General features: G+C 51.3%; 2 protein-coding genes across 2 annotated transcripts; both read right to left on the bottom strand.

Annotated features, from left to right (window-relative positions):
* Positions 1-3,547: 3,547 nt before the first annotated feature.
* Positions 3,548-8,745, bottom strand: DHH (desert hedgehog signaling molecule). The gene is given in 3 exon segments (XM_027768149.1): positions 3,548-4,955; positions 5,227-5,488; positions 8,203-8,745. Coding segments are annotated over 3 exon segments (1,191 nt in total). The 5' UTR covers positions 8,506-8,745; the 3' UTR covers positions 3,548-4,329.
* Positions 8,746-11,814: 3,069 nt separating this feature from the next.
* LMBR1L (limb development membrane protein 1 like) lies at positions 11,815-25,094 on the bottom strand. The gene is made up of 17 exons (XM_006168209.3): positions 24,740-25,094; positions 21,309-21,393; positions 20,129-20,162; positions 18,993-19,132; positions 18,716-18,819; positions 17,951-18,077; positions 17,035-17,103; positions 16,564-16,628; positions 16,161-16,233; positions 15,985-16,068; positions 15,812-15,888; positions 15,170-15,247; positions 14,959-15,032; positions 14,648-14,738; positions 14,480-14,546; positions 12,596-12,757; positions 11,815-12,393 (listed from the first exon to the last, which is right to left on the bottom strand). The coding sequence occupies exons 1-17, from the start codon at positions 24,809-24,811 to the stop codon at positions 12,326-12,328; spliced, it is 1,470 nt and encodes a 489-aa protein (XP_006168271.1). The 5' UTR covers positions 24,812-25,094; the 3' UTR covers positions 11,815-12,325.
* Positions 25,095-27,557: the final 2,463 nt, after the last annotated feature.

Raw genomic sequence — 27,557 nt, 5'->3', positions numbered from 1 at the left:
AGAGACAGAAAGAGAGAACCCCCCCCCCCCCCAGGGAGGATGGCCATGCCACAGTCCCTTCTCCTCCATTCTCCTCTCGGGATCTTGGGCACGCACACACACAGGCCCGACGTGAGTTTAAGCTGCCGGGTCCGGGACTCGAACCGCGGTCGACTACGTGGGAGTCCAGTGACATAGCCATTATGCCGACTGCTGGTCCCAAAACACGAGTATTTTAAAATTAAGCCTTAGTTCTGAAACAAACCCAAATCTGCCACACAGCACCTTCTGAAAAAGGCACAAAATCAAACTATTATAGGTGGAACACAATCCCAGAAAGGTACACTGATAATGGAATGATGGAGAGAGAAGCAGACAGATAGCAGAAAGCAGTAAAGTCTGTGAGAAACGGATACAAAGAACAGAAAACATTTACCGAGAGCCTATTCCGTATCAGGTGCAATCCCAGCTAACAGTTCTGCCAGGTCTAACTTCCAGGCTATGCTCTTTCTCTAATCCCATGGCCTATTTTGTTGATGGGAAGAGGTGTTACAGTTGCAGGCGTTGTGAGGCCAAGTGAATACACTTAAGGTGCTGGACTGCTTTATGGAGATGGTGCACTTTGCTGCTTAAAGAGCTAAGAGGAGCTTCAAGGAAAGGAGGATAATAAGGGGTGGAAGTGGAAGGAGGTGTAGGAGGTGAGATTCAGGTCCGGGGAATAGCCTACAGGATGTATTGATCGTTTAAGGGAACCCAACGAGTTGTCCTTGTCCCCAAATACCTCTCTGCCCAAAGGAAATCACCACCATTATGGTTTTATGGTTAAAGGCCCTTTTTTACGCATTACCTAGTAAAAACAACCCACCAACAAGAACAGACTAATTAGTTTATCAGATGAGTCATCACCTGGAGTGACATGGTGGGAGGGCACCGGGACCTGATGGAAGAAGACAAAGGCAGGTTTAGATAGCAGACAGGAAAGGTCCATAGCTTGGACTGTATTTCTGAGACCAGGAAAATGGGTGGGGGGTGACAACAGGCACCTGGTGTGGATTTCAGACAATGGTGGGTGGTAAAGGAAAACTTGGCCCATTTCCACATGCTGCCTTTATCAAGCACTACCTTGAGCCCTGTTATGCATCTACGTTCTTGACCCTGACCTCAATGGTTGCAAGGCTGAGGGACATGAAGGGGAAACTTCTGTGCGTAGGAATTCTGAGCTACCACAGATATGCTATTACCATACGTCCAGCTTTGGGAGCCACAGAGCTAAACCAGGCATGCCAAAGTGTCACAGTTTAGGACTTTCCTAAAGAGAAGCAAATGTGCTCCTCGCCAGCTCCTGACACCTGTGGCTCAGCTCTGACAGCTTAACGAGTCCCACCCGCCATCTCTCCTCTCCTGGGAGAGAGTCTTTCCTGCAGCAGGACCAGTACATACATTCACGGAGTATTGTTTCTTTGAGCTGGAAGAGAATCCCATGCATAAGCTTAGATAGCTCCTGAAGGCCACCAGGGGGCAGTGTATAGTAGGGACCTATGAGCAGGGAGCATGCAGCAGCCACAGGTAAGATCTGGCTCTTACTGAGTTGTACCACTCCCCAGCTCCCCCCTTCCCTCACTATTCCACTCCCGCTACCCCCAACCCTAGACATTCCCCTTCCACAATAATCTAACTTCCTCTGAGCTTCTAGTCCTAACTCAGGGACTCTCGACAGCCTGAATCAACTGTCTTGGAACTCAAAGCTTCCCACAACAGCCAGACCAGGAAAGCAGAGCCCTTGACAATGGGATAATGGGAGCGAGGGGAGGAGGGGCATTGGAGGAAGTCAGTAGGAAAAGTGACCAGAGCTGGACATCAAGAGGGAACCTCAGGTTGTAAAATGTATATGCTCAGGCTTGGGGACCCTACTTCTTTCCCTCACCTACACCCAGGCTGAATGGGTTCTCTGTAGGCAGCCCTGCAGTAAGGAAAGGTTCCAACTCTTTCTCTAGGTCCTTTCTTTAAGCGACAAGTGTACGTGTAAGCTATAAACCAGGGACTGTAAGCTATAAACCAGAGATTCCCGTAGGTGACCAGCTGGCCCAGTGTTATTCCAGAGAAAAACATTAGCTTCTATCAGACGTTGCTACTGGGTAGGAAGGGGGACCAGGCTGATTCATGGCCTTTAGGGAAGGGCCAAGACTTCAGGCTAACAATAGGGGACTAGGGGGGCCAGCAGGTGGCCTAATAATTAAGATCAACTAGATCACACATCTCCAACTGTGCAGTTCATGTCCAGGACCCAGTGGCTTGAAAAACACACGTAGGAATTCTGAGCTACCACAGATATGCTATTACCATACGTCCAGCTTTGGGAGCCACAGAGCTAAACCAGGCATGCCAAAGTGTCACAGTTTAGGACTTTCCTAAAGAGAAGCAAATGTGCTCCTCGCCAGCTCCTGACACCTGTGGCTCAGCTCTGACAGCTTAACGAGTCCCACCCGCCATCTCTCCTCTCCTGGGAGAGAGTCTTTCCTGCAGCAGGACCAGTACATACATTCACGGAGTATTGTTTCTTTGAGCTGGAAGAGAATCCCATGCATAAGCTTAGATAGCTCCTGAAGGCCACCAGGGGGCAGTGTATAGTAGGGACCTATGAGCAGGGAGCATGCAGCAGCCACAGGTAAGATCTGGCTCTTACTGAGTTGTACCACTCCCCAGCTCCCCCCTTCCCTCACTATTCCACTCCCGCTACCCCCAACCCTAGACATTCCCCTTCCACAATAATCTAACTTCCTCTGAGCTTCTAGTCCTAACTCAGGGACTCTCGACAGCCTGAATCAACTGTCTTGGAACTCAAAGCTTCCCACAACAGCCAGACCAGGAAAGCAGAGCCCTTGACAATGGGATAATGGGAGCGAGGGGAGGAGGGGCATTGGAGGAAGTCAGTAGGAAAAGTGACCAGAGCTGGACATCAAGAGGGAACCTCAGGTTGTAAAATGTATATGCTCAGGCTTGGGGACCCTACTTCTTTCCCTCACCTACACCCAGGCTGAATGGGTTCTCTGTAGGCAGCCCTGCAGTAAGGAAAGGTTCCAACTCTTTCTCTAGGTCCTTTCTTTAAGCGACAAGTGTACGTGTAAGCTATAAACCAGGGACTGTAAGCTATAAACCAGAGATTCCCGTAGGTGACCAGCTGGCCCAGTGTTATTCCAGAGAAAAACATTAGCTTCTATCAGACGTTGCTACTGGGTAGGAAGGGGGACCAGGCTGATTCATGGCCTTTAGGGAAGGGCCAAGACTTCAGGCTAACAATAGGGGACTAGGGGGGCCAGCAGGTGGCCTAATAATTAAGATCAACTAGATCACACATCTCCAACTGTGCAGTTCATGTCCAGGACCCAGTGGCTTGAAAAACACACCAGGCACAAGTGCATGCATGCCCAAAACCCTGAGAGGAAAATGGAGAAGGGACTGTGGTATGGCAATATTCCCCTCACCCTCCACCCCCTGTGGAGGGGTGACTTTTCCCTTTCTCTCTCTCTTTCTGTCTCTGTCTCTCTCTGGAAGCACACACACTGTATGGTAAAAACCTAAACAAAACAAAACAAACAAAAAACCCAACCCTTAAGACAAAACAAAACATGGGACCAAGGTGCTTTGAATATCAATACCCAAAGGGAGTAAGAGAGAGAAGGGGTGTGCAAGGGCCTTCCTGCTCCCCAGACAGCCCTGGTCCACCCAACAGTCAGCACGCGACCAGGGAGGCAGAATGGCTGTCCTGTCTTGGTGGGAAGTGGGACCAGTAACCTAGAGAAGGGAGGACTCTTCTGGATCATGTTGCTGATAGACTGCCAAGCCCCCTCTTAGGGAAGAAGTAAGATCTCAAGAAATAGAGTCTCAAGATCCAGCTGAGAAAGGAGCAAGTAAAGGTGAGGGTTAGGGTTAGTCCCCTTTTCTCCCTTTCTTTGGGGATGAATCACCCTTGGAATGGAAGTGTTTTCCAATAAGGTCCTGGAAGCTTTCCCTTTATTAGCCCACCAGTAGGAAAATGTCAGGCATCAGACTGGCCGTGTCGGATAGTGTTAAGGCTATGCCCCAGCCTCTCACTTTGGCAGGCGGGCAAGCAGATACTTATATTACAATTTATAAATAAAAAATAAAATAAAATTATCAGGTGGGGCTGAAGCACTAGGGAAGAGACTAAACACAGTCCTCATGAAGGAATGTCCACCATCAACTCCACCTGGGACCTGGGAAGTCGCCCCTAACCAGGCCGCTCCCTATAGCCGCTTTTTCTCCCTATCCTTCCCTCCCTCCTGTCCATATCCCCAAGTAGGCTCCCAGAGGTTTCTATGCCTGGGCCGTTCAGTCCAGCAGCTCCTCCGCCAAGCGATAGAGAAGCCGAGAGTACCAATGCATGCCAGTCGGCTGCACAGCCCCGCCGGGGAGAAGCGCTCCCAGAGCGTGCAGCAGGCGCAAAGGAGCGAAAGCGCGGTGCGCCCACTGGTGACTTTCCAGAACCGCATAGCACGAAGCCAAGACGTCGTTGACCAGCAACGTCCCGTGCGCAGTCAGAGGTGCGAACACGCCCACGGCTTCCTCCCGCGCCACGCGGGCCACGCGCGCTGGCCGAAGCGCGTCCCCGCCGGGCGCCAGCACCGAGTCCCCAGCGCGTAGCCTGCGAGCGAACACCGGTGCAAAGTCGCCCGGAGCCGGCGCTGGCCCTCGGGCGGCGAACACCAGATGCCAAGGCGTGAGCAACAGTTTGCGTGGGGGCCTCTCGGTTTCCACAGCCACGAACGAGGCCCGGCGCTGCAAGTCCCGGTCCAGGAAGAGCAGCACGGGAGTGGGCACTACACGGCCTGCCGCGTCGGCCGCCAGCACCCAGTCTCCGCGATGCAGTTCCCGAAGTCCCTTCCGCTCGCCGCTCCGCAGGCGCACGGTGGCATTTCCCGGAAAGCAGCCTCCAGCCCGAACCGCCAGGGAATTGTCTGCAGAGAACACAATAGGAGGATTAATTGGGACCAGCGTTTCCACGATGTTGGTACGGATTCTCAAAGATGTGGGTCAAGCCCAGCGCAGACCTCGCCAGACCTGGACAACGCAATTTCCCACGACTCTGGCCCCGGTGTGGGCAGAAATGAAACGGTTCACAGCACTAACGCTTGTTTGGTCTCCCCTAGGGTGGCAACAGGGCTATCGCAGACCCAGGTCCCGAGGAGTCCCCTTTGGGCGACCATTACCACCCGCCCCCTACCGTACCAGCTTTGACCGACACGTGGACGTGGTTGCGGGACTCATAGTAGACCCAGTCGAAGCCGGCTTCCACTGCCAGGCGCGCCAGCAGCCCGTACTTGTTGCGGTCGCGGTCGGACGTGGTGATGTCCAAGGCACGGCCTTCATAGTGAAGTGAGTCCTGAGCGTGGTGGCCATCCTCGTCCCAGCCCTCGGTCACTCGAAGGCGCACTCCGGGCCACATGTTCATCACGGCGATGGCCAGCGCATTCACCCGCTCCTTACAGCGCTGCGCGTGGGAACAAAGGAGTCAGTTTCTCACCACCATCATGACCACAGGGGCAAAGGGGACTTGGTTAGGAGGGTCCATTCTTATCTTCGCCTGGTCCCGCTCTACTCCCTCCTAGCTTCGTGCCCGAGGGAGGTGGGAGTCTGAACAGGTGTAGTCACCAGTCTGCACTCCTTTGTTGGAGAACTGTGGGGTCACCTTTGACGTTGAGAGGGGGCACCCATACTGACCCTCTCTCCAGTTTTAATGCCCATCCCTCATGCCTGCTTGTTTGGGGACCTTAGCTCAACCTGGGAGAGGGCCAGACTTAAGAAGGAGGGAGGAAGCTTGGTGTGGGGTGTGGGCCGGCTCCTCCAGAGGAGCCGGGGTTTGAGCCTGGCCCCCGCCTCAGGCCCCGGCTGCCCTCCCTCTGCCTGATTCATCTTTTGTTTCGTTGCCTTCCCTGGCACTGGGCACCGCTTCCTTCCTTCCTTCCTCCTCCTCCTCCTTTGGGCCCCTAGCATTAACCCCTTCGAGGTCTGGGCGCCCCCCACAGAGATGCCCCTGAGAAGCCGTGAGGGATCAAGGCTGCTGGAAAAAGGCTTGGAGTGGCGGGGGCTGCGCGAAGTACAATGGCCATTCTCCGGGATGACTTAACCGAGCGAGAATCCCGGGCCGAGGCCGGGGACGCGCCCGGGGCGGGGGCGGCGGGGGAAGAGGGGGCCCCCGCCCCCCCAGCCACAAAGGCGCTTTTCAGCCGCCCCAGCTCAGGGAGAGGAAAGGGCATAAAGCCGCGCCCCTCATCCCTGCTCCGGCCCGTCAGGTCCCCTCCCCCAGCGCGGCCGGTCCTCTCAGTCCCAGCTCAGGCTCTGCCAGCCCCGAGAGCCCCCTTTCTCCATCTCTGCTCCCGACGCAGCCGGAAAGGCGTGGGAATAGCACCTGAGAATAACTGGAGCTGCCCTGGAGCGGATCTGGGGGGCCCCCTGCAGGGTGGGAGTGGAGAGGAGGAAAAGCGAGAGGCTGGAAGCCTGCCTGGGGGAGTGAGACCAGTTATCTCGGCCGCTCCAGCCCGGGAGCTGGAGACCTTGGCGCGCACCATAGCAGGGACACCGCGGGAGGAGGCGCAGAGAGGACGGTTTCCTTTTCTTCTTCCCGCTCCAACCTCTCACCTTGGACTTGATTTCCTTCTAACTGCCAGAGGGACACTTTCCCCCTGCCCTTCTTCTCCAGTCTTGTCCACCTCCGCAGGGTTGAGGGGACTGGGGCGGAGAACAGGAAAAGTGGTAGCTCCTTCCAACTTCTTGTCGTTTTGTCCCCTCAGGAGGCCCGGAGGCCCTGACCTGCGGGGGCAGCAGCCCAGTGCAGAGCCAACTCAATGAGGCCTTTTGCAGCTGGGGTGTGGGAGACAGGCAAGACTGAGGGGTTCCCAGGCCCGGCAGAGCCCCTCCTGAGCCTGTCCCTCTTTCTGCCCCCTCTGCAGGTGGCAGCAAGTAGGAAAGGGCCACGGTGCTCTGTGACCAAGGAGAAAGGAAAGGTTGCTGCCTTCCTGATCTCCGGGTAGGAGGGAGGCTTCAGGGCAGGAGCAACGAGGAGCTTTCTCCCCTGGACAGGTTTTCCTAACAAAGTAACCTGGAAAACTATGGCAATTAATCAGAGGAAATCCGTACCCCTCCCACTCCCCCCACGCCCCCACTCTATACACAATTAGGTGGTGTAATGGAAAGTGTAAGGAGTTAGAGTCAGGAGCCCTGAATTCTAGTCCCAGCCATGCCACTAATTAGTTGTGAGATTTTGATTAAATTGTCTTTCCTCCTGGGGCCCAGCTCTCTTTAGGGCCCCACTCTAAAGTGGGGGTGGGGTGGAGTGGAGGAATGTCACCATTCTGACATTCAAGGTCACTAGCCAGAGGTGGTCCTTCTCTCACAAGACTGGAGGGCCTCACCCTGTGTTGGTTCAGTTCTGGTCTGCGGCAGATGCTCAGTGATGGTGGTTGGATTTAATTCTTTCCTAGCGAGGAAAGTCCTTGAGCTAAACTTAGCTTGGGGGACCCCAGAGCCCTTTGATTCTCAGGTGGGCTCATATGTTCTTCTCATTGAGTTCTGTTTTTTTACCCCAGACTGTCCTTTGGACCCGAGATTAGCAGCTCTGCGCTGGTTAGCACCTCTCCCGTGCCAAGGCTAATTCCTGCTCAGCCCCTCCTCAGGTAGACGGCCTGGTGACCTGACCCTTGCTCACGGCTTTCCCCACCCCCTTCAGATTGCTCTCCGTGTTCCACACAGCTTTTCCACAATCGGGTCTGGAGCCAGGCTAAGGGCAAAGCTTTCTATCTGCTGCCTAGCCAGCTCCTGGCCCCCAGCTCACCCCAGCCCTTCCTGCCTGGCTCGGTGGCTGACCCCCGGTCCACGCCTCAGCCATTTCCCGTCTCGCCTGCCGCCATCCTCCTTTCCCCGCCCTCGCTGCCTCTCCCAGCCTCACTCTCACTAGGCAATCCCTCCTCCCGCTCCCCACCCCAGCTTCTCCCAGTTGGGGAAACCCTCCTGACCACCGGGTCCAGCCAGCAGGGTACTTGTGATTTTTTGGGGGGTGGAGTGGCAGGGGTGGTGGTGGTGCTGCTTATGGGAAGGTCTTTAAGATTGAAGTCTCTGTAGATGAAACCTGGCTGCCCTCTGGGGCTGCTGTAGGAGAAAGGAGGAGTTGACGGTGCCCTGGCACAGGTGGGGAGAGGCTCTCCTTACCTCGGTCATCAGACGGTCGGCCCCACTGTTCTCCTCATCCTTGAAGATGATGTCTGGGTTGTAGTTGGGCACGAGGTCTCTGAAGCGCTCGGAGCCCCTTGTCACCCTCCCCTCGGCCGGCCCACTGGCGCCCAGGGTCCGCTCGGGCACGCTGGGCACGAATTGCTTGTAGAGCAGCGGCACGAGTTGTTTGCGCACGTAGCGGCGCCTGCCAACCGGCCCCCGGCCGGGCTCTCAGCTCTGGGCCGGTAGGGCCAGAAGTGCCAAGCAGCACAGGGGCACCAGGCTGGCCCGCAGCGCCATGAATGCAGCGGACTGGGGCCAAAAGGGAACGTTCTCGTCCTCACTAGCTCGACTGTCACTTGGGCATCTCCACAAGCACCGGAGAACGCAGCAGGCAGAGCTGCCCTCGGAGCGCCCTAGAACTCCTGTGGCCCCGAGCACCTGACTGCGGCCAGTTCTGCCCACATGCCCCGGGGGTCGGGAACCTGCTACTGACGGACCATCATAGCAGGAAAGGGGGGTCGTGGGTGAATGCCAGCCCAGCCAGTCCCCCGCCCTTCTCCCAGGACCGTCCCGCCCCCTCCCACCCGGGCGGGGGATCTAGCGGTCACCGTTGGTCCATTTCGTGACTGAAGTGTATCCCATCCTGGAAACCAGGCAGGCACCTGCCTAGGAAATCCTCGTAGCTTTACAGTCCTTGGCTGCCTGGATAACCATCCTTCTATGCCCAAGCCTAAACTTGGAACCAAACCATCCTCCTGTGAATTGGATCTTTACTCTCCCAAAGCCTATCCTGGCAGGCTATGCCCTTTGCTGTCATCCAGGAAGTATGAGTTCCAATTTCTGCCCAAAGAGCGAGACCTTTGGACATCCATCCAGAGTCTCTCTTCTCTCTGGTCCTCCCCAGAACTCTCCCACTTCCACCTCTCTCCACACAGCTGTAGCCAGGCTGGGAGCTGGGCGCAGGAGATCATTTTTCCTGGTAACTTTAGTCTTCCATTGGAAGCTCCCCAGAACCAGGAGCAGAGCTTGGTACTAATAATCTGGTTCGACTTTCAACTTTTGTCTTTTGTCCTTGACAGAAATCCAACTGTTGCCTCTTTTCAAATAACTTGTCAACTGGAAGCTCCTGAAGGTCAGTGGGCACTTAGACTCGTGTCATCCACACACATCCCTAGCCTTCTCCCTCTGTGGTTCCCTAGGGTCTACTTCCAGTCACTTGGGTTTCATTTCAGAGGCACTTCACCCACCAGTGTCAAGCATGTAGACATTACTTGCTCTGGGCCAGGAGATGGCACAGAGGCTAACAAGGCTGGATCCCACATGGCTGACTTCATGGTTCAAGTACCAGACCTTGCAGCTTGAAAATCATGCCAGGTGTGTGTGTGTGTGTGACCAAATTTCCAAAAAGAAAATGGAAAAGGGATTGCAGCATGCCCATCCCCCTGGGGGTATTTTCTTCTCACTTTCCTTTTCTCTCTCTGCCCTACAGCACATTTTTTTAAAAAAAATCACTTTCTCTAAGAAGCTTTTCCTGATGTCTCAACACTGCCCACTTGTGTTCCCTTGAGAACCAATAATTAATGGCTATAATTGTTGAGTGTTAGAATTATCTGGCACCCTTACTAGACAATTTTTTTTAAGAGAGATTTTTTGCTATGTGACACATGTGCTTGCCAAAGAGACAGAGAGACAGAGAGCAAGAAATCACCTCTCGGGAGGGATGGCCATGCTGCTATCCCTTCTCTATTCTCCTTTTGGGCACACATGTACACACACCTGGCATGAAGCTGCTGGCCTGCCAGCACCTTGACCACTGTTAACAAAGTAATTCTTAAGCTCAAACTTGTTTACCATGTGTCTCCAAAGGTAAGTGCCTAGCCTATAAAAGGATGCAACTATTTGTAGAATCTACACTTTTTTTCCCCCCGTAAGGCATGCGTGCACTTGCCAGAGAGAGACAGAGACAAAGAAAAAGGAAAAGTGAGGGGACCAGAAGGTGGTATGGTGGTTGAAGTGTTGGAATTCCCACATGGCTGTGGTTCGACTCCCAGACCTGGTAGCTTGCTTTCTTACTTTGTCTCTCTCTCTCCCTCTGGTGAGCACATGTAAAAAAATAATGATAATAAAATAAAATAAATCTTCAGGGACCAGCAAATGGCCTAATGGTTACATTGCTAAACTCCCATGTGGTCAACCACAGTTCTAGTCCTAGATCCAGCAGCTTAAAATTTACATCAGGTGTATGTGTGTGCATGTCCAAAATCCCAAGAGGAGAATGGAGGAGAAGGGATTGTGGCATGGCCATTCCCCAAGCGGGGGGTGATTCCTTGCTTTCTGTCTCTGTCTCTCTGGCAAGTGTACGTGCCCTATAGCAAAAATTTCTTAAAAAAAAAAAAATCTTTAAAAAAACAAAGGGGGAGGGGTATGGTGATTGAAGTGGTAGACTCTCACATGGCAGACCACGGTCTGAGTCCTGGACCTGGTGACTTGCCTTCTCATTTTCCTCTCTCTCTCTGGTCAAATTAAAATAAATGAATGAATAAAATTAAATAAATAATTCTTTTTTTAAAAAAAGAAAAGAGAAAGTGAGAAATCACCCCCAGGGGTATGGCCACGCCACAATCCCTTCTCCTTTCTCTCAGCATTTTGGGCATGCATGCACACATCCGGCATAAATTTCAAGCCACCAGGTCTGGGACTCAAATTGTCATCGGCCATGTAGGAGTCCAGTGCCTTAACCACTATGACACCTGCTGGCCCTGCATCTACACTTTTTGTATTCCGTACTTACCTATCTCTATAGCTAACACTCATAGCAACTTTGTGGACACTAGGAAAAGACTGCCCCTTCCTCAAGAGACCTGCCATTTATAAGAAAACTGTCATGTAACTATGCTTACAATAATTCTTATCCAAGTGGCACCCCTATAGGTTACGCTGTGCATAATCTGCATAACCCTAAGCAGGAATTTTGCCCTTACCTCAACATACCTAGAGAGCTATTTAAGGTACTGAGAGTCTCTGAAAGGATGAAGCTCTCTATGGGAAGAATCAGCCCTAGTCAGTTAGCTTTATTATTATTATTTTTTAACTCTATATCTAATAGTCAAGTCAGGGGGCTACAGGGCTGAAGGTGTGAGTGTATAGGGGGAGGTTATCCTAGTTCACAAAGGAATAGGCCTTGGGTATAAGGAAGAATCAGGGGACCAGCTGGCTCTAAGAGTACTCCCCACTGCCTAATTGTATAGCCAAGTTCCCAAAGGACATTTAGGAATGCAGATGGGAGGGCCAGCAGGTGGTATGGTAGTTAATGTGCTGGACTCCCACATGGCCAACTGTGCCAACCATGGTTCGAGTGTCTCTCATTCGGTAGACTGAGGACTGGTGGACAATCCCACAGTTCAAGTCTAGAGACCTCCCCGAGTACACCGGGCACCTGTGTGCCCATGATTGGGGACTAGCTGAAGGATGGGGTGGATAATGGGGTTAGAACTCTGTTGGGAATGCTCTTTCTCTCTCAGTCATGTAAGAAATAAACTTGAAAAAAAAAAAAAAAAGACACAGAATCAAGCTCTGTGGAAAACAAACAAACAAAAACAAAGCAAACCCTGGGATCAACTTTATTGCTGATGGGTGCAGCCTCTTCCTCCCTATGCCCTTGGTCTCTCTGGTGGTCCAAAGCCCCTCCAGGATAGCACAGTGCTTAGGCTCTGCTGGACCAGAGGCAAGGGAGACAACCTGCTTCCCAAGCCTGCCCCTGGCCCAGTCCCTACCCATTCCCACCCCACCCTATTGCACATCAAATCATGTAAACATAGCTTTGGGCATGGCCCAGAACAGCAGTGAGGCAGATTGATGTGTAAACGGATTTGGAACCAGGAGCCAGATCCAGCTACCCAGCCCCATCCCATGAGGAGACCATAGTTGAGTCTGGAAAAGCAGGGGGCCTGGTCCCAAACTCTGGCTCAGATTATGCAACAGTGCAGAAGGCTCAGTTCTCCTCTGCCGTGCACCCTCAGACTGCAGGACCGGAGGTCCCTCCACCCTCAGGCTCCCCTCCAAGTCTAGGCAGCAGATGGCAATGTCCAGTCTTCTCCCTCCCAACTCCTGCTGGGGCTCACTGGTGCTGGGTTTTCCTTGATGCCCGGGGGAAACCGGAAACAGGCAGTGGCAGTCTGTCCAGCCCTGGGGAGGAGGAGGAGGAGGAGGAGGTAGGTAGTCAAAGAGGGGCATAGATCTAACCCTTCATGGGTAAGACAGTCAAACCACAGAGTGGGCAGATTAGGAACATTACATGCAAAGCAGGAAGCACACTCTCTTCCCTGCTGCGATGACCACTGGTCCAGAGTGCCCCATCTTACAGCCACCCACCAGCCTACTCTCTCACCAAAGGCCCGGATCAGCTCTGCCCGCACAGCTGCAGTGAAAGTCTTGACCAGACAGAGTGTGGTCAGTCCTGCAAAGGCTGCATTGTAGAGGAACACAATGTAGAAATTGCCCAGCCAGTTGAAGCGTCCAAAGTCACCCAGAAGGTCAAAGCGAGTGAGCCCTGAAATACAAAGGTGGAGATGAAAGGTGGGCTCCCCCAGCCTTTTTCCTGCCTGGAGCCTAACTTCCTGCTGCCTCCTGGTGGCCACATCTCAACACTGCAACTGATAGGTTGGCTATTCCTTTGGCCTAGTTCTTCCTCCCAAGTTCTTGTCTGGAGGGGAGTTCAGGGCTGTTGAAGAAAGTGTCCGCAGCTAAGCTTCTTTTTCAGGGTCTGCTATCTTCTCCAAGGGTCCCCACTGGCTCCAGGTGTCCTTAGGAGCTCCCTGGGGCTGCTACTTGTTCCTGGGCCAGGAGCCTACAATCTGGTACCAACTTTTTTTAGTATAGAGCACAGTAGTGGCTAAGACCTCAGAATGAGGTGACCCCGCTTTGATTCATAGCCCAACTCCACCCCTAAATATCTGTGTGGTCTGGGGCAAGTTCCTTACATTTTGTGCCTTAGTTCACTCAATTATTAGGGAGAGAAAAGACTGTAACTATAAGAATTAAAGGAGAGACAACACTGGCACCCTTGTAACATTTATGGAACCCTTAATAATGATATTACCATAAATCCAAACTCTTTCTCTTCCCTTTACATTTTTCTACCTGATCCCAAAATAAAGGAACTCATCGGTGAACCCACAGCCTATTTTCCTACTAAATTCCCGTGACATATATACAAGTGATATAATGGAGAAAGTATAAATTTAACCTAACAGAGTTTATTTAAATACAACATTATTTATAACATACAGCAGATGATATGGTGGGAGTTGTTACCTCTGCAGCTCCCACACCACCTTAGGGGAAAGTAGTCACACTTTTTTTTTAAGAATTATTTATTTGGAGGACTGGCATTTAAGTTTAAATTCTAAATTAAATTATTTATTTAGAGGACCGTGGTGGTTAAAGCGCCAGACACTTGCGTTCTCACTTTCCCTCTTTCTGGCTCTCTGTCTCTCTCTCTGGTCAAATTAAAACAAGAATGAATAAATAAATAAAATTAAGTAATTGTTATTATTTTTAAAACAATGATTCATTTTTAATTTTATTCATTCATTCATTTTAATTTGACCAGGGAGAGACAGAGAGGGAAGGTGAGAAAGCAAGCCACCAGGTCTGGGACTCAAACCATGGTCAGCCATGTGGGAGTGTTCAGCGCCTCAACCACTACGCCACCTGCTGGTCTCCCTTAAATAATTATTTTTAAAGTAATTATTTATTTAATTTTACTATTATTAGTTTAAATTTGCTATAGGGTCTGTGTGCTCATCAGAGAGAGACAGAAATAGAGAGGGAAAGTGAGAAAGCAAGCCGCTAGGTCTGGGACCTGGTTCCATGTAGTTGACCCCAGTTTGAGTCCCAGACCTGGCGACTTAAGACTCAATGCCGAGCGTGTGGGCAGGCATACCCAAGATCCCAAGAGGAAAATGGAGTAGAAAGGATTGCAGCGTGGCCATCCCCAGGTAATTTCTTGCTTTCTGTCTCTCCAATGAGCGCACATGCCCTATAGTAAAAATCTCTCTTTTGAAAGAAAAAAAAAACAAAAAAAGATGAGCTTTGAAGCAATAACTACTCTGAAGCTCAGTGTGGGTACTTTACAGAGCCTCAGTTTTCCCCTCTGTAATGGTGATAACACTTCCTCATAGGTTTGTTGTGGGAATTAGAGAGAGTATGCAAATGAACAATAGGTGGTATTCGAAAACAGCCAACTCCGTTACCACTTTTTGCTACTTACCCAGTGTTCGAGAGAAGACAGGAAGTGCTGAGCTTAGGACCAGGAGACAGACACAGTTCCCAATTATCTGGGTGGGAGTAAGAAAAGGGAGAGTGAGGGGAGCAGAGCTGTCAGGATCTAGCACCCATGCCTGCCTCCGGGAGTCTTCCCCTTCGCCCTGCCAGCTACCTGCGTCATGGCTGTGTCATGCCATCTGGGCCGCAGGGTCCGGAAGAGTGGAGAGCTATAGAAGCCCACGACCGAAGACACCATCAGGTAACTGCCAGCGAGTTAGGGAAGAGATGGCCAGCTCCAAGAATTAATGCCCACCGCGAAGACAATGGACTTCTCTCCTAGCCCGCCTTACAAAATTGTCTTTTCCTTCTTTTTGACCCCAAGATTGGGTCATCACTCTCCCCTCAGAGTCCTAGAGGAGCTCTGTCCAGAGTCCCAGGAGATAGGTTTGACAACCAGGCAATTGGGGGTTTCCAGAAGGATACAAGATGAGTACAACCTGAATGACGGCACCAAAGGAGCCCAGCTTGGAAAAGGAGACCTGGCCCAGAGAGGTACCCTGAGGGATGGAGCAGCGTCACCGTGAGCATTCCCCATCAGCGCCACCCAGCCCCCAGTCTTGCCCCATCCTTCTGACCCCCTCTCAGTCTTTCTCAGGCCCTCCCCAAGAGAGAAGGTGAAAGGGCAGCCCAGTACCTGCATGCCCCGGGGCATGGCGGCCTCATCAATGAGCAGCTCCAGGATGTGGATGGCCACAATGAGCACAGACAGGCCCTGTGTGAGGCAAGGTCAGACTCCCAGCCCCACCCCCGCCCACAGCAGGACCCAGAGGTACATGTTAAGAGTAGAGCCTCTGGTCAACATTCTGTTTCCAGGCCCAGCCCCGCTTTCAATCAGCTATGCGGGACCCTCCTTGAGGCTGTTATTAGTAACAGAGCACCCACATTATGAGATGCCCCCCTCATTGGGTGGAAGAATTGTAAGGCTGTAGAGAAAAAAAATCACCTCTTCCTCTGACTGATTAGAGTTTGTCTAGGATGTGGCAAGTGGCAGGGATGACTGAATTTTAACCCTTATTCTTGTTCCAAGTCAAACTTGCTAAACTATTCAATCGTCCTGTGTAACCGTGGGTAAGTTACTTAACCTCTGTTTCTTCCTCTACAAAGAAAGGATGTATATGTTCAGCACAGGATAGAATACAAAGTGGTCACTCAGTGAGAGACAACTACTATTATTGGTGATGGCCCGGTCCCTGCATCTCCTCCCTCCTCCCTCCCTGAGCATGCCTAAAGTACCGAAGGGCCCGCTCCCCACCCCCACTAAGGCTGGCATACTCACCGTCAGCACCAGCAAGCACAGCATGGCCAGAGGGTAGCCCAGGTTCCGCTGCCAGGCTGAAGCCTTCCGTCGCTTTTCTGTGCAGGGATGGGAGGCTGTTAGCAAGCACCTGGAACAAGGGGCTACTACCCTTAGGGAAACCCAGGTATATCGAGCCCTAACAACCCACATACCCAGCAGGACCCTTTGTGTCTGCAGAGCCAGGACCTGTCTGTGCAGCAGCTCCATGTCTAAAGGCAGCCAGCAGGAGGTGGGATCTGAGGGCAGAGAAGATGGTGTTGTCCCCAAGTCCTGCAGCCCCATGCATCAGCCCAGCCCAGTGCCTCAGCTGGGAAGAACTGCAACTCACTACAGATCCTGCGGGTCAGAGCTGCCTCCTCAAAGGCTGAGCAATACAGCTGCTCTTCCAGGTCTTCCAGCAGCTGGGAACAGGAAGAGATCAACTGTCAGAGGCTCCCTGATCCCAAGGACCCCAGGGGAACCCTGCTCATCCCAGAGCTCCATAGCTCAGTCCTTCCCCTAACCCTCATCAATCCTGGGACCAGCAGCTTTGACCAGTCCCTCCCCAACTGCCTTGTGCTTTGCCTTGTGTGTCATGACCAGCACCAGATGAAAGAAGAAGACAGAAGCCAACAAAGATGGTGGCACTCTCCAAGTTGTGCACTGCACAACCATAGGACTGTTCCATTGTTTGGTTATAGTTTTACAGGAAGCTCACACTGCAGGACCAAAGGGAAAGAAGCACTGCTTACCCGGGGCTTGACGAGCAGCTTCCCAGTGACCGAGAACATGCGGGCGAGACCTAGTGGAGTACACACTGTGGGATGAAAGTCATGGCACCAGCAGTTAGGGTATTGGCTATGTCGCTGAACTCCTATGTAGTCGACCGCGGTTAGAGGCCCGAACCTGGTGGCTTAAACTCATGCCAGGCGTGTGTGTGTGTGCGTGCCCAAGATCCCAAGAGAATGGAGGAGAAGGGACTGCAGCGTGGCCATCTGCCCTGGGGGGTGATTTCTCGCTTTCTGTCTCTCTGTCTCTCTCTTTCTGGCGAGCGCACGTGCCCTATAGCAAAAACCTCTCCAAAAAAAAAAAAAAAAAGTCAGTTAGCTGCTAGACCCTTCCCTCCATCCTTGCTCCTAACCACCCCTCCACTCCCTCTCCTCCTACCGGGTTGCTCTGGCCCAAGGACCTTACCCATTCCCTTCCAGAACTTGCACACTCACCCAGGAGCAGCAGGACTCCGAGAAAGGAGATGCAGGAGTAGAGGTAGGGAAGGTAGTACTCCCAGAAATCTAAGGGTTAAAAAAAGAGTCATGGGGGCCGACAGGTGACCTCCAGGTTAAGGTTCTGGACTCCCACATGGCCAACCACAGCTCGAGTCCCAGACCTGATGGCTTGCTTTTTCACTTTCCCTCTGTCTCTCTCTCTGGCTAAATTAAAAAAAATAATAACGATGAATAAAATAAAAAATAATAATGAAAAAAAAAAGAGGCATGCCAGCTTGTCTTTCCCCTGCTCACTGGGGGCTAAGAGGCCACAGAATCTAGACAAGGACACACTACGAAAGCCCACAAGGATTATGCAAGTAATGAGTATTTTTTAAAGAATTAATTTATTTAACTTTATTTATTTATTTATTTAGAGGGAGAGAGCAAGAGAAAGAGGAATGTGAGAAAGCAAGCCGCCAGGTCTGGGACTCAGCCATGTGGGAGTCCAGTGCCTTTAACCACCACACCACCTGCTGGCCCTGCGCCCAGCATTAGCAGAAAATCCCAAGCCCTGTGTAAAGGACATACTGCTATTTGGCCCCAGTCACTAAGGACTAGTGTATCTAGATCCCCTTTCTAGTTAAGCAAAGCCAGATATCTGGATTAACATGAAACCTCCTAATTTTAAAATGTTCACAACTGGTTCATATATATATATATATGTATATATATATATAATATTTTTGTTTGTTCATTTTATATCATTGCAGGCTAGATTTTGCCAGAAGTCTATCAGTTTCAAACTTCAGTCTAAAGGACAGCATGCCAACCTTCTCTACTTTCAAGGGTATAATTATTTGAAGCAGAGGGACATCAGCCAACAGAAGAGCCACTCAGCCTGGAATTGAGGGGAGGAAGCAGGGCCTCTTACCGTAGAGTGACTCCCTGCTGGCCTTGTTGTTGTCCACAATGGCTGATGCCACCCATACCATGCCCAGCACCAGCAGGGTGAGGAGCATCAACATCACCACTGTCTCGTAGACCCGGCCCAGCACACCCTGCAGGAGAAGGCAACAGGTGAAAGAAGGAGGGGGTTGATACCGGGGCAGTATAGGAAAGACGAGGGAGATGGCAGCTAGGCTGAGGAAACCAGAGAGGTCTGGGCCCAGGAGATCCGAGAGGTGTTTCCCTCTTGTTCTGCTAAGTTGCTATGCTCCTTTCCTCTCCAGTCTTGGGTCATGCCATGTACTGGGTATTCTTCATCTGAAAACCCCCTTTCAGATCCATTCTTCACCCTTATCTGCCCTGGAAGGCTGGCCTCTGAGCTCTGCCTCTCACAGCTCTTGGCTCCCTGGGACAGACCAGCAAGAGAGTGAAAGGTAGGAAGAGAAAGAGGTGAGGGAATATTTCCCATGTATCCTCCAACCTTTGGCCTCAGGGTTTTGGCAGTAGCTGTCATAGGTGACCTCACATCCTCCACTTCAACTATCAGTGGGTTCCAGAGACCATTTCCCCTTTGCCCCCACAGGCTGAGGCGTGGTAGTGGTCATGGCTTTCCACTAGAGCTGCAGACTCCTTGTTGGCTCTCTAAACTCTGACTGCACCTATGCCAACAGTCGATTCACTGAAGTCTCTTCAGTTAACCATTTGAGTAGAATTCTGTTTCCTGCCTAGATTGATCAATGTTATCTCTTACCTTTCTGGAGCCAGCAAAACCCTCAGACTCAGTAAAGAAGTACGCAAAGGGCATGAGGAAGATGAGGGACAGGTTGGAGAAGAGAAAAACCAGGTTCCAGAGACCTAGAGCCAAAAAAGGAAAAGCAGAGGTAGTCAGTAAGGGTAGGGGGAGTGGAACACGTAGGACACTACCTGGGTGGGGGTGATACAAGACTGATTCATTAGCCCAAGGCTGCCTGTGTCTGCCTAACTAGCTGCCCCCTAGTCCCACCCCAGCAGCAATCAGGACCGCGCACCGTGGATGAGGGAGCCATTGAGCCACTGGATGTAGTAGTTCCGAGGCAGTGAGAGCAACACCTCATTGCTGATGATGGAGAAGGGCAGGAGCAAGACGGCACCCAGGGCGACCGCCAGGGTAAAGGTGCACAGTTCGAGCCTGGGAAGAGGAGGGGAGATTGCTCTTGCTTAGCTCAGCACTCCTTACCCTTTACCCAAGAAGCCCCATTTGTCCCCTAAGGTAGCACCCTGGGCTTCTAGAACCAGCTGTTAACAGTGACAGACCTAGGGGAGGAGCTCTCCAGCTGGAACTCTGGGGAAGCCTTGGTATGTGGGATGGGCACAACCTCAGGCATTCATGGGAACCTGGTCCCCTGCGATGTCACTTGCTCAGGCCGTCCCCAGGAATATGGTCCTTTGGTACATGCCTAAAAGGTGTGCCAGGCATGATCCAAAGCTAAGGGGCCTTGCTTCTCTTCTCTGCTCAGGGATATGGATTTTTGAGCTTGTATCCCTCAGCCCTTCAGCACAAGAGCAGGGTCATTCCACATAGCTGTGCCCTGCATGAAGGCATTAGGGCAAAGGAGGACAGGATGGAGCTGCCCAGATCCAGGGCCAAGGCCTGTGCCCTGACTGCATCAGCTGCAAAGGAGGGACACCTTTATCTAGCTGGTACATCAAGGAGGAAGGTCTGTCTTATCTGTTGACCCGGAGAGGTCGTGTCTATATTTTTACTAGCAGCCTGGAATGAGGGCCTTCTTTTTAGCACCACGCATGCCCCACACCCAGGGTTTCCACTCTCTCCACACTCTGCTGTTTCCATCAATCTGCACCACCACTCTACTCCCTCCACATTGGCCTCTGGGAAGTGAAGCCAAGCTGGAGCCATTTCTGGTGACTCAGATCCCAGCTGACAGTTTCTGGCCATGAGACTGGCTCCTAGAAGCTCCTGGCCTAACCAGGGAGACAGGAACAGCAGCTTTTGTGAGCGTCCCCAGGGTGGGGTAAAGCCGGAAGAAGCTAGAAATGGAGTGGAAGCAGAAACACTCTCTTCACAGAGACACTCCTTTCCCCACCCTCTGCCAGCTCCTGGGGCCTCCCTAGGTCCCAGCTCCTAGAGGCCACTGATACCAGGTGCCCAGGCGGTGACACTTACGCAATCTTGTTGACTGTGGCATCTTCATCATCCACTACAAGAGACAGAGGCACAGGGAAGAGGAAGGACATCAGAGGGCAACTCTGAGTGCCATCTGTGTTATCAGGTGCCCACCTCCCACTCCCTCCCTAATAGGAGGCTCTGGGAGACACCCCCCCCAGGAGTCCCACAACCTATTCCTCAGCCAAGGTGGCAGCTGAAAGATCAGCAGTGCCAGGTGGAGAAACTATAGACATCTCTTCCTGCTCCCTGTAATCTCTCCCTACCATCACAGGTTCCTCTTTGTGTGCTCGAATATGATAAACAGCTAGTCTGTAAGGCTGGTGACATCAATGACTGGATGCAGGGGAGAGAAACGAGGGTGAAGGCAGGGGACATTCACAGGGAAATACCCCAGAACTGCACTAGGGTAGCTGCTTTGTCAGGTGGGGGCTCATGAACTCCTGAGGACAGGGGAGGTGAGGCCAGGACAGGATGTAGGAAATGTGTCCCCACCCACCCCCATCACACTACGTCTACAGTCTGAGCACACTGAGGCTCTCTATACAGAGAAAGGCCACCGTCTCCAGGTGCTGAGTGTGAGAGTGCTAGGAGAGAAGGTAACACTGAGCGTGTGGCCGTAATGACATTCGCCCTGTAGTTGCCCACTTGAGTTCACCGGGGACTTTGCCATTAACCATGGCATTTGGTCCACACAGTGGCAATGGACTGGGTGGACATGATCCATTTTGCAGGTTGAAACTGAGGATGGAGGCCAGGTGGTGGCACAGCTGGGCCGACACGGAAGGGTCCTGGGCTCGCCTCCTGGAACACCCAGGTGTAGGAGGGTAAAAGCAGTGCTAGTGGTCCCAGCCCACTGCCACAGGGTGGATAACAATGTGAAGGCCCCACTGTGACACCTCTCTCTTGTCTCCGTCTCATGGAAAAAATAATTAAAAAAAAGACATCGAGGATCAAAAAAGTCCCATGACTTGCCTAGCAGCTTGCAGATACTTCCATCTAGACTCTCCCAGATAGCACCTTGCTCCTGCTGGTGTAGCAGGGGAGGCTGAAGAGACAAAGGCTCCAGAACAGCCCAGCACAGTCCCTCTCCTTTCCCAGAAGGCACCAAGGCCCACTCCCCTGGGGCTGGTCCCATGGCAACAGGAACTCTGGCAGAAGAGAGGGAAGTCACAGGTACCTGTGGTGAACTCAGCAGGCTTCTTGAAGCGAGTCAGGAAGATGTGGCAGAGGATGTAGAGGGTCGCAAACAGAAGTGTTGAGATCTGTGGCAGAATGTGAGCTGGGATGAGAAGCTCTAATCCCCCAAACACTGCACAGCTCTAAGGGCCACTCTGTTCATTCCATGCGGTTGCTTCTTCAAAACAAGGCTCCATACTTCCAGGGCTTCCATCTTCGTCCCTGGTATTTCTTTCTAGTCAGGGGTTCCTACGCCTTAAGGACCAGAGAGGGGCTATCTCATGCACCTGAGGGAATAGTACTATACCCAGTCCTACGAGGACTTTCCTGAAAGAAAATAGCTTCAGCCCAACCCTGGTTGGGTGGATGAGCAGCAAAAACACCTAAAGATGCACATATACCTGAAACAGGCACAGAATCAGAGGAAATTCACTCTGAGCACATCACTAGAAAGGCAAGCAGGTGTGAGGGAAAGACGTCTGCATTGTCCTGGCACTCCACCTTACACCCCACCTCACTCCCACTGTCACCCAAGGTCCAGGAGAGAATAAGCAGGAATCGTGTTTCCAGACCAGGTCTGAGCTACTCTATTCAGGGGCCCTGAAAAATCACGTCTCCTCTGGGCAAAACCAAATCCTCATATAAATCCCTTGTCTCTAAGAGTAGACTTTGGATGAGATCCAGTATCTCCAAGGTTTCTAGACCACTAGAAACTTTCAGTTACTTTATAAACCAATCAAGGGGCCGGAAGGTGGTGTGGTGGTTAAGGTGCTGGACTCCCACATGGCCCACCACAGTTGGACTCCAGGACCTGTTGGCTTGCTTTCTCACTTTTCCTTTGTCTCTCTCTGGTCAAATTAAAAATATATATATATATTTTTTTTTTTTTTTAAAGAGAGAGGTTCTTACTATATGGTGTGTGCGCTCACTGGAGAGAGAAACAGAGAGACAGAAAGCAAAAAACCCCCACAGGGAAGATGGCCACGCCAAAATCCCTTCTCCTCCATTTTCCTCTTGGGATCTTGGGCACACACGCACATATGCCTGGAATGAGTTTCAAGTCTTTGGGTCCAGGCCTTGAAATGCAGTTAGTCATGTGGGAGTCCAGTAACAACCATATGCCATCTCCTGGTCTCAAAAAATAAATAATAATAACAAGTAAAATTAAGTAAACAAATAAGTCTTTAAAAAATTAAATAAAAAAGAAAAAGAAAATCAATCCCTGGACCCTACCTCAAGACACTTCCAACTTCAGGGCCAGGCCTCTCAGGGCTTACTTATCCCGTGCTCCTGAGTGGCTGAGCTTCTAATTGATAGTCATGGCCAAATTTGGCCACGTTAACCAGCAATGCATCCCTACCCTGCCTCAGATAAGCCACCATTGCCCAGAAGAGGAATCAGTGGTTAGCTTGGCTCCACAATCAGGACCAGAGAGCTTCAAAAGAGATGTTATCATGTTTGAGGTGGGCCAAGAAGACAGGATTAGCCTGATGCATCCTCCAGTTCCCAAGAGGAGCTAACCTCCCAGGGAATCTACATGCAGCTATTTATACAATGAAGGAAGAAGCTATAGAGACCTAGGAACGCAATAGGTTTAAAATAAATTTGTAGTGTTTGACATTAGAGAAGCAGAATAGAAGGAGCCACTCAGATTATAGCTGCAGGATTTTTACAGCCTAGTGCTCTACCCTGTGCTTGCGTAATAACTAGGAAGGTGGGAGGGCTCAAAAGGTCAGGCTGAAGTTCCACGCAGTTCCAGTGGAAGCTAGGTTATTCTCTAGCCTTTAGATGGGAGCCACGTGGGGGAGGCACCAGGGCTGATATCTTCAGCGAATGGCTCTGAAGGATGGGGGAGACATCTAGCAGGCTGCTTCAGTTCAAGGTCACAACTCTCCTTGTGCCCTAGGAACATGAGCCTCTGGCCTGACACTGTCTCAAGTCTTGAGTCTGCCTCCATGATATGCCTGACTCCACCATGTAGGATGTGCACTAAGGAACACTATCCACCACGGCTTCCTGAAAGACCCCGCCTCTGGTGTTCCACATGTGGACTGATACGCCTCCTACTTTCCAGGTCTTACCGGTAAGGGCAGACCTAGTTATATCCTGCCTCACTTTACCCTCCTCTAATCTGAGGCTGCCATGGAGACTAGAGTCCAGCCTGAGAAATATGAAGGGTGATCCCCAGGACCAGCAGATGGTGTAATGGTTACATTGCTGGACTCCCACATAGTCAACCACAGTTCAAGTCCCAGACCTGGTGACTTAAACCTCACACCAGGAATGTGTGCATGTGTGCCCAAAATCCTTAGAGGAGAAGGGATTGTGGTGTTGCCATCCCCCCAGGGAGTGATTTCTCACTTGCTTTCTGTCTCTGTCTCTCTGGTAAGTGCATGCGTGCTAAAGCAAAAAGTCTCTCTCTCTTAAAAAAAAAAAAAAAAAAAGAAAAAGGATGACCCCATCAGTGGATCCTCCCACTCGCAGCACTTCTTTCTCTTCTTATAAACCTTCCCCTTTCCAATTTCATATTTGAGGGTCAGAGCTACCCTGGCTGGAGAGCTCTGGAGAAGGAAAGAGAAGGGAGAGAGATGGGAATTCAAAACAAGTATGACTCCCTAAGCTCCTCTGGGTGCCCGCGTCCAGAACTGAGGAGTCCATTGCTGTGCCTCAGGTTCAGCTGTTGTCCCGGGGTGGCAGTGAGGGAGTAAGCACAGTAGTAGCTAGGGGGTCCTCTGGGCCCAGTCTCACAGGGAAAATCCTGAGTGGCTGGGAAACTGGAAACCTAGCCTAGCAGGGTTTCCAAGACACCAATAAGGAAGAAAAAAAAGGCGAGGGGGGGTAACTTTGGTGGTTCCTTATCTCTACACATTAGAATCCACCTTAGCAAGAATCCTTTCCGACTAGGTAGAAGATAACCCACCAACCAATTCCCTTGGTTGCTCCTACCCGCAACTCCTACACCTCGCGCCTTTCCTGGAATCTAGCACCATGCCGGTGGATAACTCCTCTTCATCTAACATCCACTGGGTTTGCCCTCAATCCAGTTTGAGGGGGAAATGCAAATCAAACCACCCCAAAGCAAACCCCTCTCTCTCCACTAAGACGGGCGGACTCACCAGGTTCTCAGACACACGAAGACGCACGGCCTGGAACGCCCGCGGGGTGGGGGATAGGAGGAAGGGCGCGGGGGGAGGGGCGTGGAGGGGAGGAACGGAAACCGACGGGCTTTGTTTATCGCTCAGGGACCCAGCTGACCCGTTCTAGGGGTTCACCAGCCGGGTACCGGCACTTAGGTCCGGGTGGGGCCCTTCGCCGCCTGCCCCTGGTCCAAGCAAGGTCTGAGCGCGTTCTGAGCCCAGGTGGTCGCACTCCGACCCGAAATTCTCCCTCTCCCCCTTGGTCCTACTCCTCCCTGCCGCGTCCCATACTCACAATGCACTCGCGGACCTTCTCGTGGAATAGCTGCTCCCGCACGGATAGCACTTCGTAATCAGCTGCTTCCATACTCTGTTCAGCATGACTGGAGCGGGGTTGTCTCCGGGCCCGGGGAGGGCGAGCGGGGATGACCCCGCCGCCGCCAAGCACCCGGACCCAGCCAAGAAGGCTTTCTTCGTAGCCTGTGACGGAAACTCGGAGTAATCAGAGGCTCAGATTGAGTCGGCCGGACGCCCCGCCCTTAAAGGGGCAGGCACGGACCCGCCTCCTTTTAAAGATTCTCCGGCCCCTCTCAGCTCCCTCCCCTTAAGGTCGAGCCACGGTCGCCTTTCTACGCAAACACTGGCCACCAGGCTAGCCACAAGGAAGCGACCGTCGGGTTCTATCTTTTTAAGAGACTGAGTGACGACACAAGGGATGGGCGGCTTTCTCGCAAGGGGAGGAATTCATTGGCTCTTAGAGAGATGCCGCTCATTGCCAAAGGAGCGCTGATAGGTTTACGCCGTAGAAGGAGGCGGGACCTTTGGGCCTATCGTTTCTCGCTCTAAAGCTAAGCAACTGTTTCTCGCACCTCCTGCTGTTGAGAAGTGATGGTTCCTGCATTTTAGTAGTGGCCAAGGTTTTAGTTTGACGTTAGTTACGTGAACCACTGTGATCGGGCCAGCCAAGCAGGGTGTGAGAGCGCCAAGGAGTTCTCAAAGGTACCGCTGCCCATTAACCTCAGCCAGTCAGCCGCATTTTCGCAAAGTGTGTTTGTGTTGGCGTGAATTCGCCCTCCTCCCCGGGACCCGAGTTTTTCCCTCAGTCATTTTTGTGGAAGGCCTAGTGTGTGCTAGAACGAATACTAAAGAAAACTGGTTAGAGAACTACAGAAACGTCCTGAGACTTGGTGAGGAAATGCCCACAGGGGATCATTAGTGAGCACACCTACTGTGTGCCATTCACTCTATAGCCTTTATCTCATTTTAACATCACAACCGCCCTTCCGAAAGAAGTGTTGCGATTAGCATTTTGGAGATTAGTAAATAATGAGAGGTTGGCTCTTGCCTAAATTCACACAGTTAAGGGATGTAAATTACCTTCCTGTGACCTTGGTACCTATCCTGTTCCGGAAGTTCCATCGTCTAGACGTGAACCTTTTCTCTAAATTGGAGAGGCCAGTACAGGGTAACCTGTAAGAAGGGCTGAGTTTCGCAAAGGTAGGGTAGACTGTGTCTGGTTACTATTTGAGCAAGTCCAGGGCCAGAATTGTTAACTGAATTTTCTATCCTTGTGACTTCTAGGAGCAAATTATTTTTTACTGCTTTTCTGTTTTCCCGGTGATTTGCAGTAGAGCCTTGGGAAGCAAAAAAGCATATGCCTATATTTATATAGGTATATGTATACCATATTTATATATTTGTGTTATTATACACACACATATATATGTATATATATGCGCACACACATATTTTTGGTAGCAATATAATGAGAGAAAATGAGCCAATATTCCTCTGGGCAACAAACTTGGAGTGAAGAGAACTCCACAGAGTGAGTAGAAACATTATAAACAGAAGAGAGATGGCTGGGCCCTGGGGCCAACAGGTGGCGTGGTGGTTGCATGTGCTGGACTCCCACGTGGCCGACAATGGTTCGGGTCCCGGATCTTGTGACTTGCTTTCTCACTTTCTCTCTCTCTCACTCACTCTGTCTCTCTCTGTCTAAATAAATAAATAAATAAATAAGGTTACGTGAAATTATTCTTTAAAAAAAGAAAAAAAGAAAAGACAGATGGCTGGGTCCTTAGCTCCGCTGCAAGGAAGGAGAGGAGAACCCAGGGAGGTGGCTTGGGCCTAATGAATATATTTGAGGAACAAACATGAATCGATCAACACCCTGTTCTGGAGGAACTTGCAGTTTGTCAAGGAGAGAGGATCCTGGCCTAAACCTTCTCAGTCTTGGAAGAGCTTTTTGCTACAGGGCGCGTGCGCTCACCAGGAAGACAGAGACAGAGACAGAAAGAGAGGAATCACCCCCCAGGGAGAATGGCCTCACCACAATCCCTTCTCCTCCATTCTCCTCTTGGGATCTTGAGCACACACACACATGTCCTCGGCGTGAGTTTAAGCCACCAAGTCCGGGACTTGAACTGCGGTCACCTACATGGGAGTCCAGCAACATAGCCATTACGCCAACTGCTGGTCCCTCCTTCTCAATCTGTATTTCAACTATGGGAAGCAGTTCAACAATAGTTTTGTGTGTGCGTGTGCGTGTTTTAGAGAGAGATTTTTGATAAAGAGTACATATGCTTGCCAGAAAGAGACAGAAAGCGAGAAATCACACACACACACCCCATAGGGGATGGCCACACCGCAATCCCTTCTATTCTTCTCTTGGAGTTTTGGGCATACATGCACACGCACCTGGCATGCGTTTTAAGCCTCTAGGTCCAGGACTCAAACCGTGGTCAACTACGTAGGAGTCTAGTGACATAACCATTACGCCATTTGCTGGTCCCTCAATGATAGTATAAATCAGGATCTGCAGGTGGTGTGGTGGCTAAAGGTGCTGGACTCTCACATGTCCAACCGTGGTTTGAATCCTGGACCTGGCATACTCTCTCTCTTTCTTTCTCTCTCTCAGGTCAAATTTAAATAAATAAGTAAGTTTTTAAAATAAATAAATAAGATAATTCTTTTTTAAAAGGATTGCTTCATTTTATTTATTGTCATTATTTTATTTATTTATTTAAATTGACCAGAGAGAGACAGGGAAGGAAAGTGAGAAAGCAAGCTGCCAGGTCCAGGATTTGAACCTGGTCAGCCATGTGGGAGTC

This window comes from Tupaia chinensis, unplaced genomic scaffold (genome assembly GCF_000334495.1).
Source record: "Tupaia chinensis unplaced genomic scaffold, TupChi_1.0 Scaffold145652_1, whole genome shotgun sequence".
Classification (NCBI taxonomy): Eukaryota; Metazoa; Chordata; class Mammalia; order Scandentia; family Tupaiidae; genus Tupaia; species Tupaia belangeri.
Note: the sequence above shows the minus strand (reverse complement) of the source record. Positions and strands in the feature narration are given on the sequence as shown.

Excerpts from the sequence above, each read along its gene's own strand:
- LMBR1L (XM_006168209.3), bottom strand. The coding sequence starts at position 24,811 with ATGGAAGCAGCTGATTACGAAGTGCTATCCGTGCGGGAGCAGCTATTC. Across the intron at positions 18,078-18,715 it reads GTTTTGCTGGCTCCAGAAAG|GGTGTGCTGGGCCGGGTCTA; the intron begins GTAAGAGATAAC and ends CTTCTCCTGCAG. Across the intron at positions 16,234-16,563 it reads AGCTGCTCGTCAAGCCCCGG|CTGCTGGAAGACCTGGAAGA; the intron begins GTAAGCAGTGCT and ends TCCTGTTCCCAG.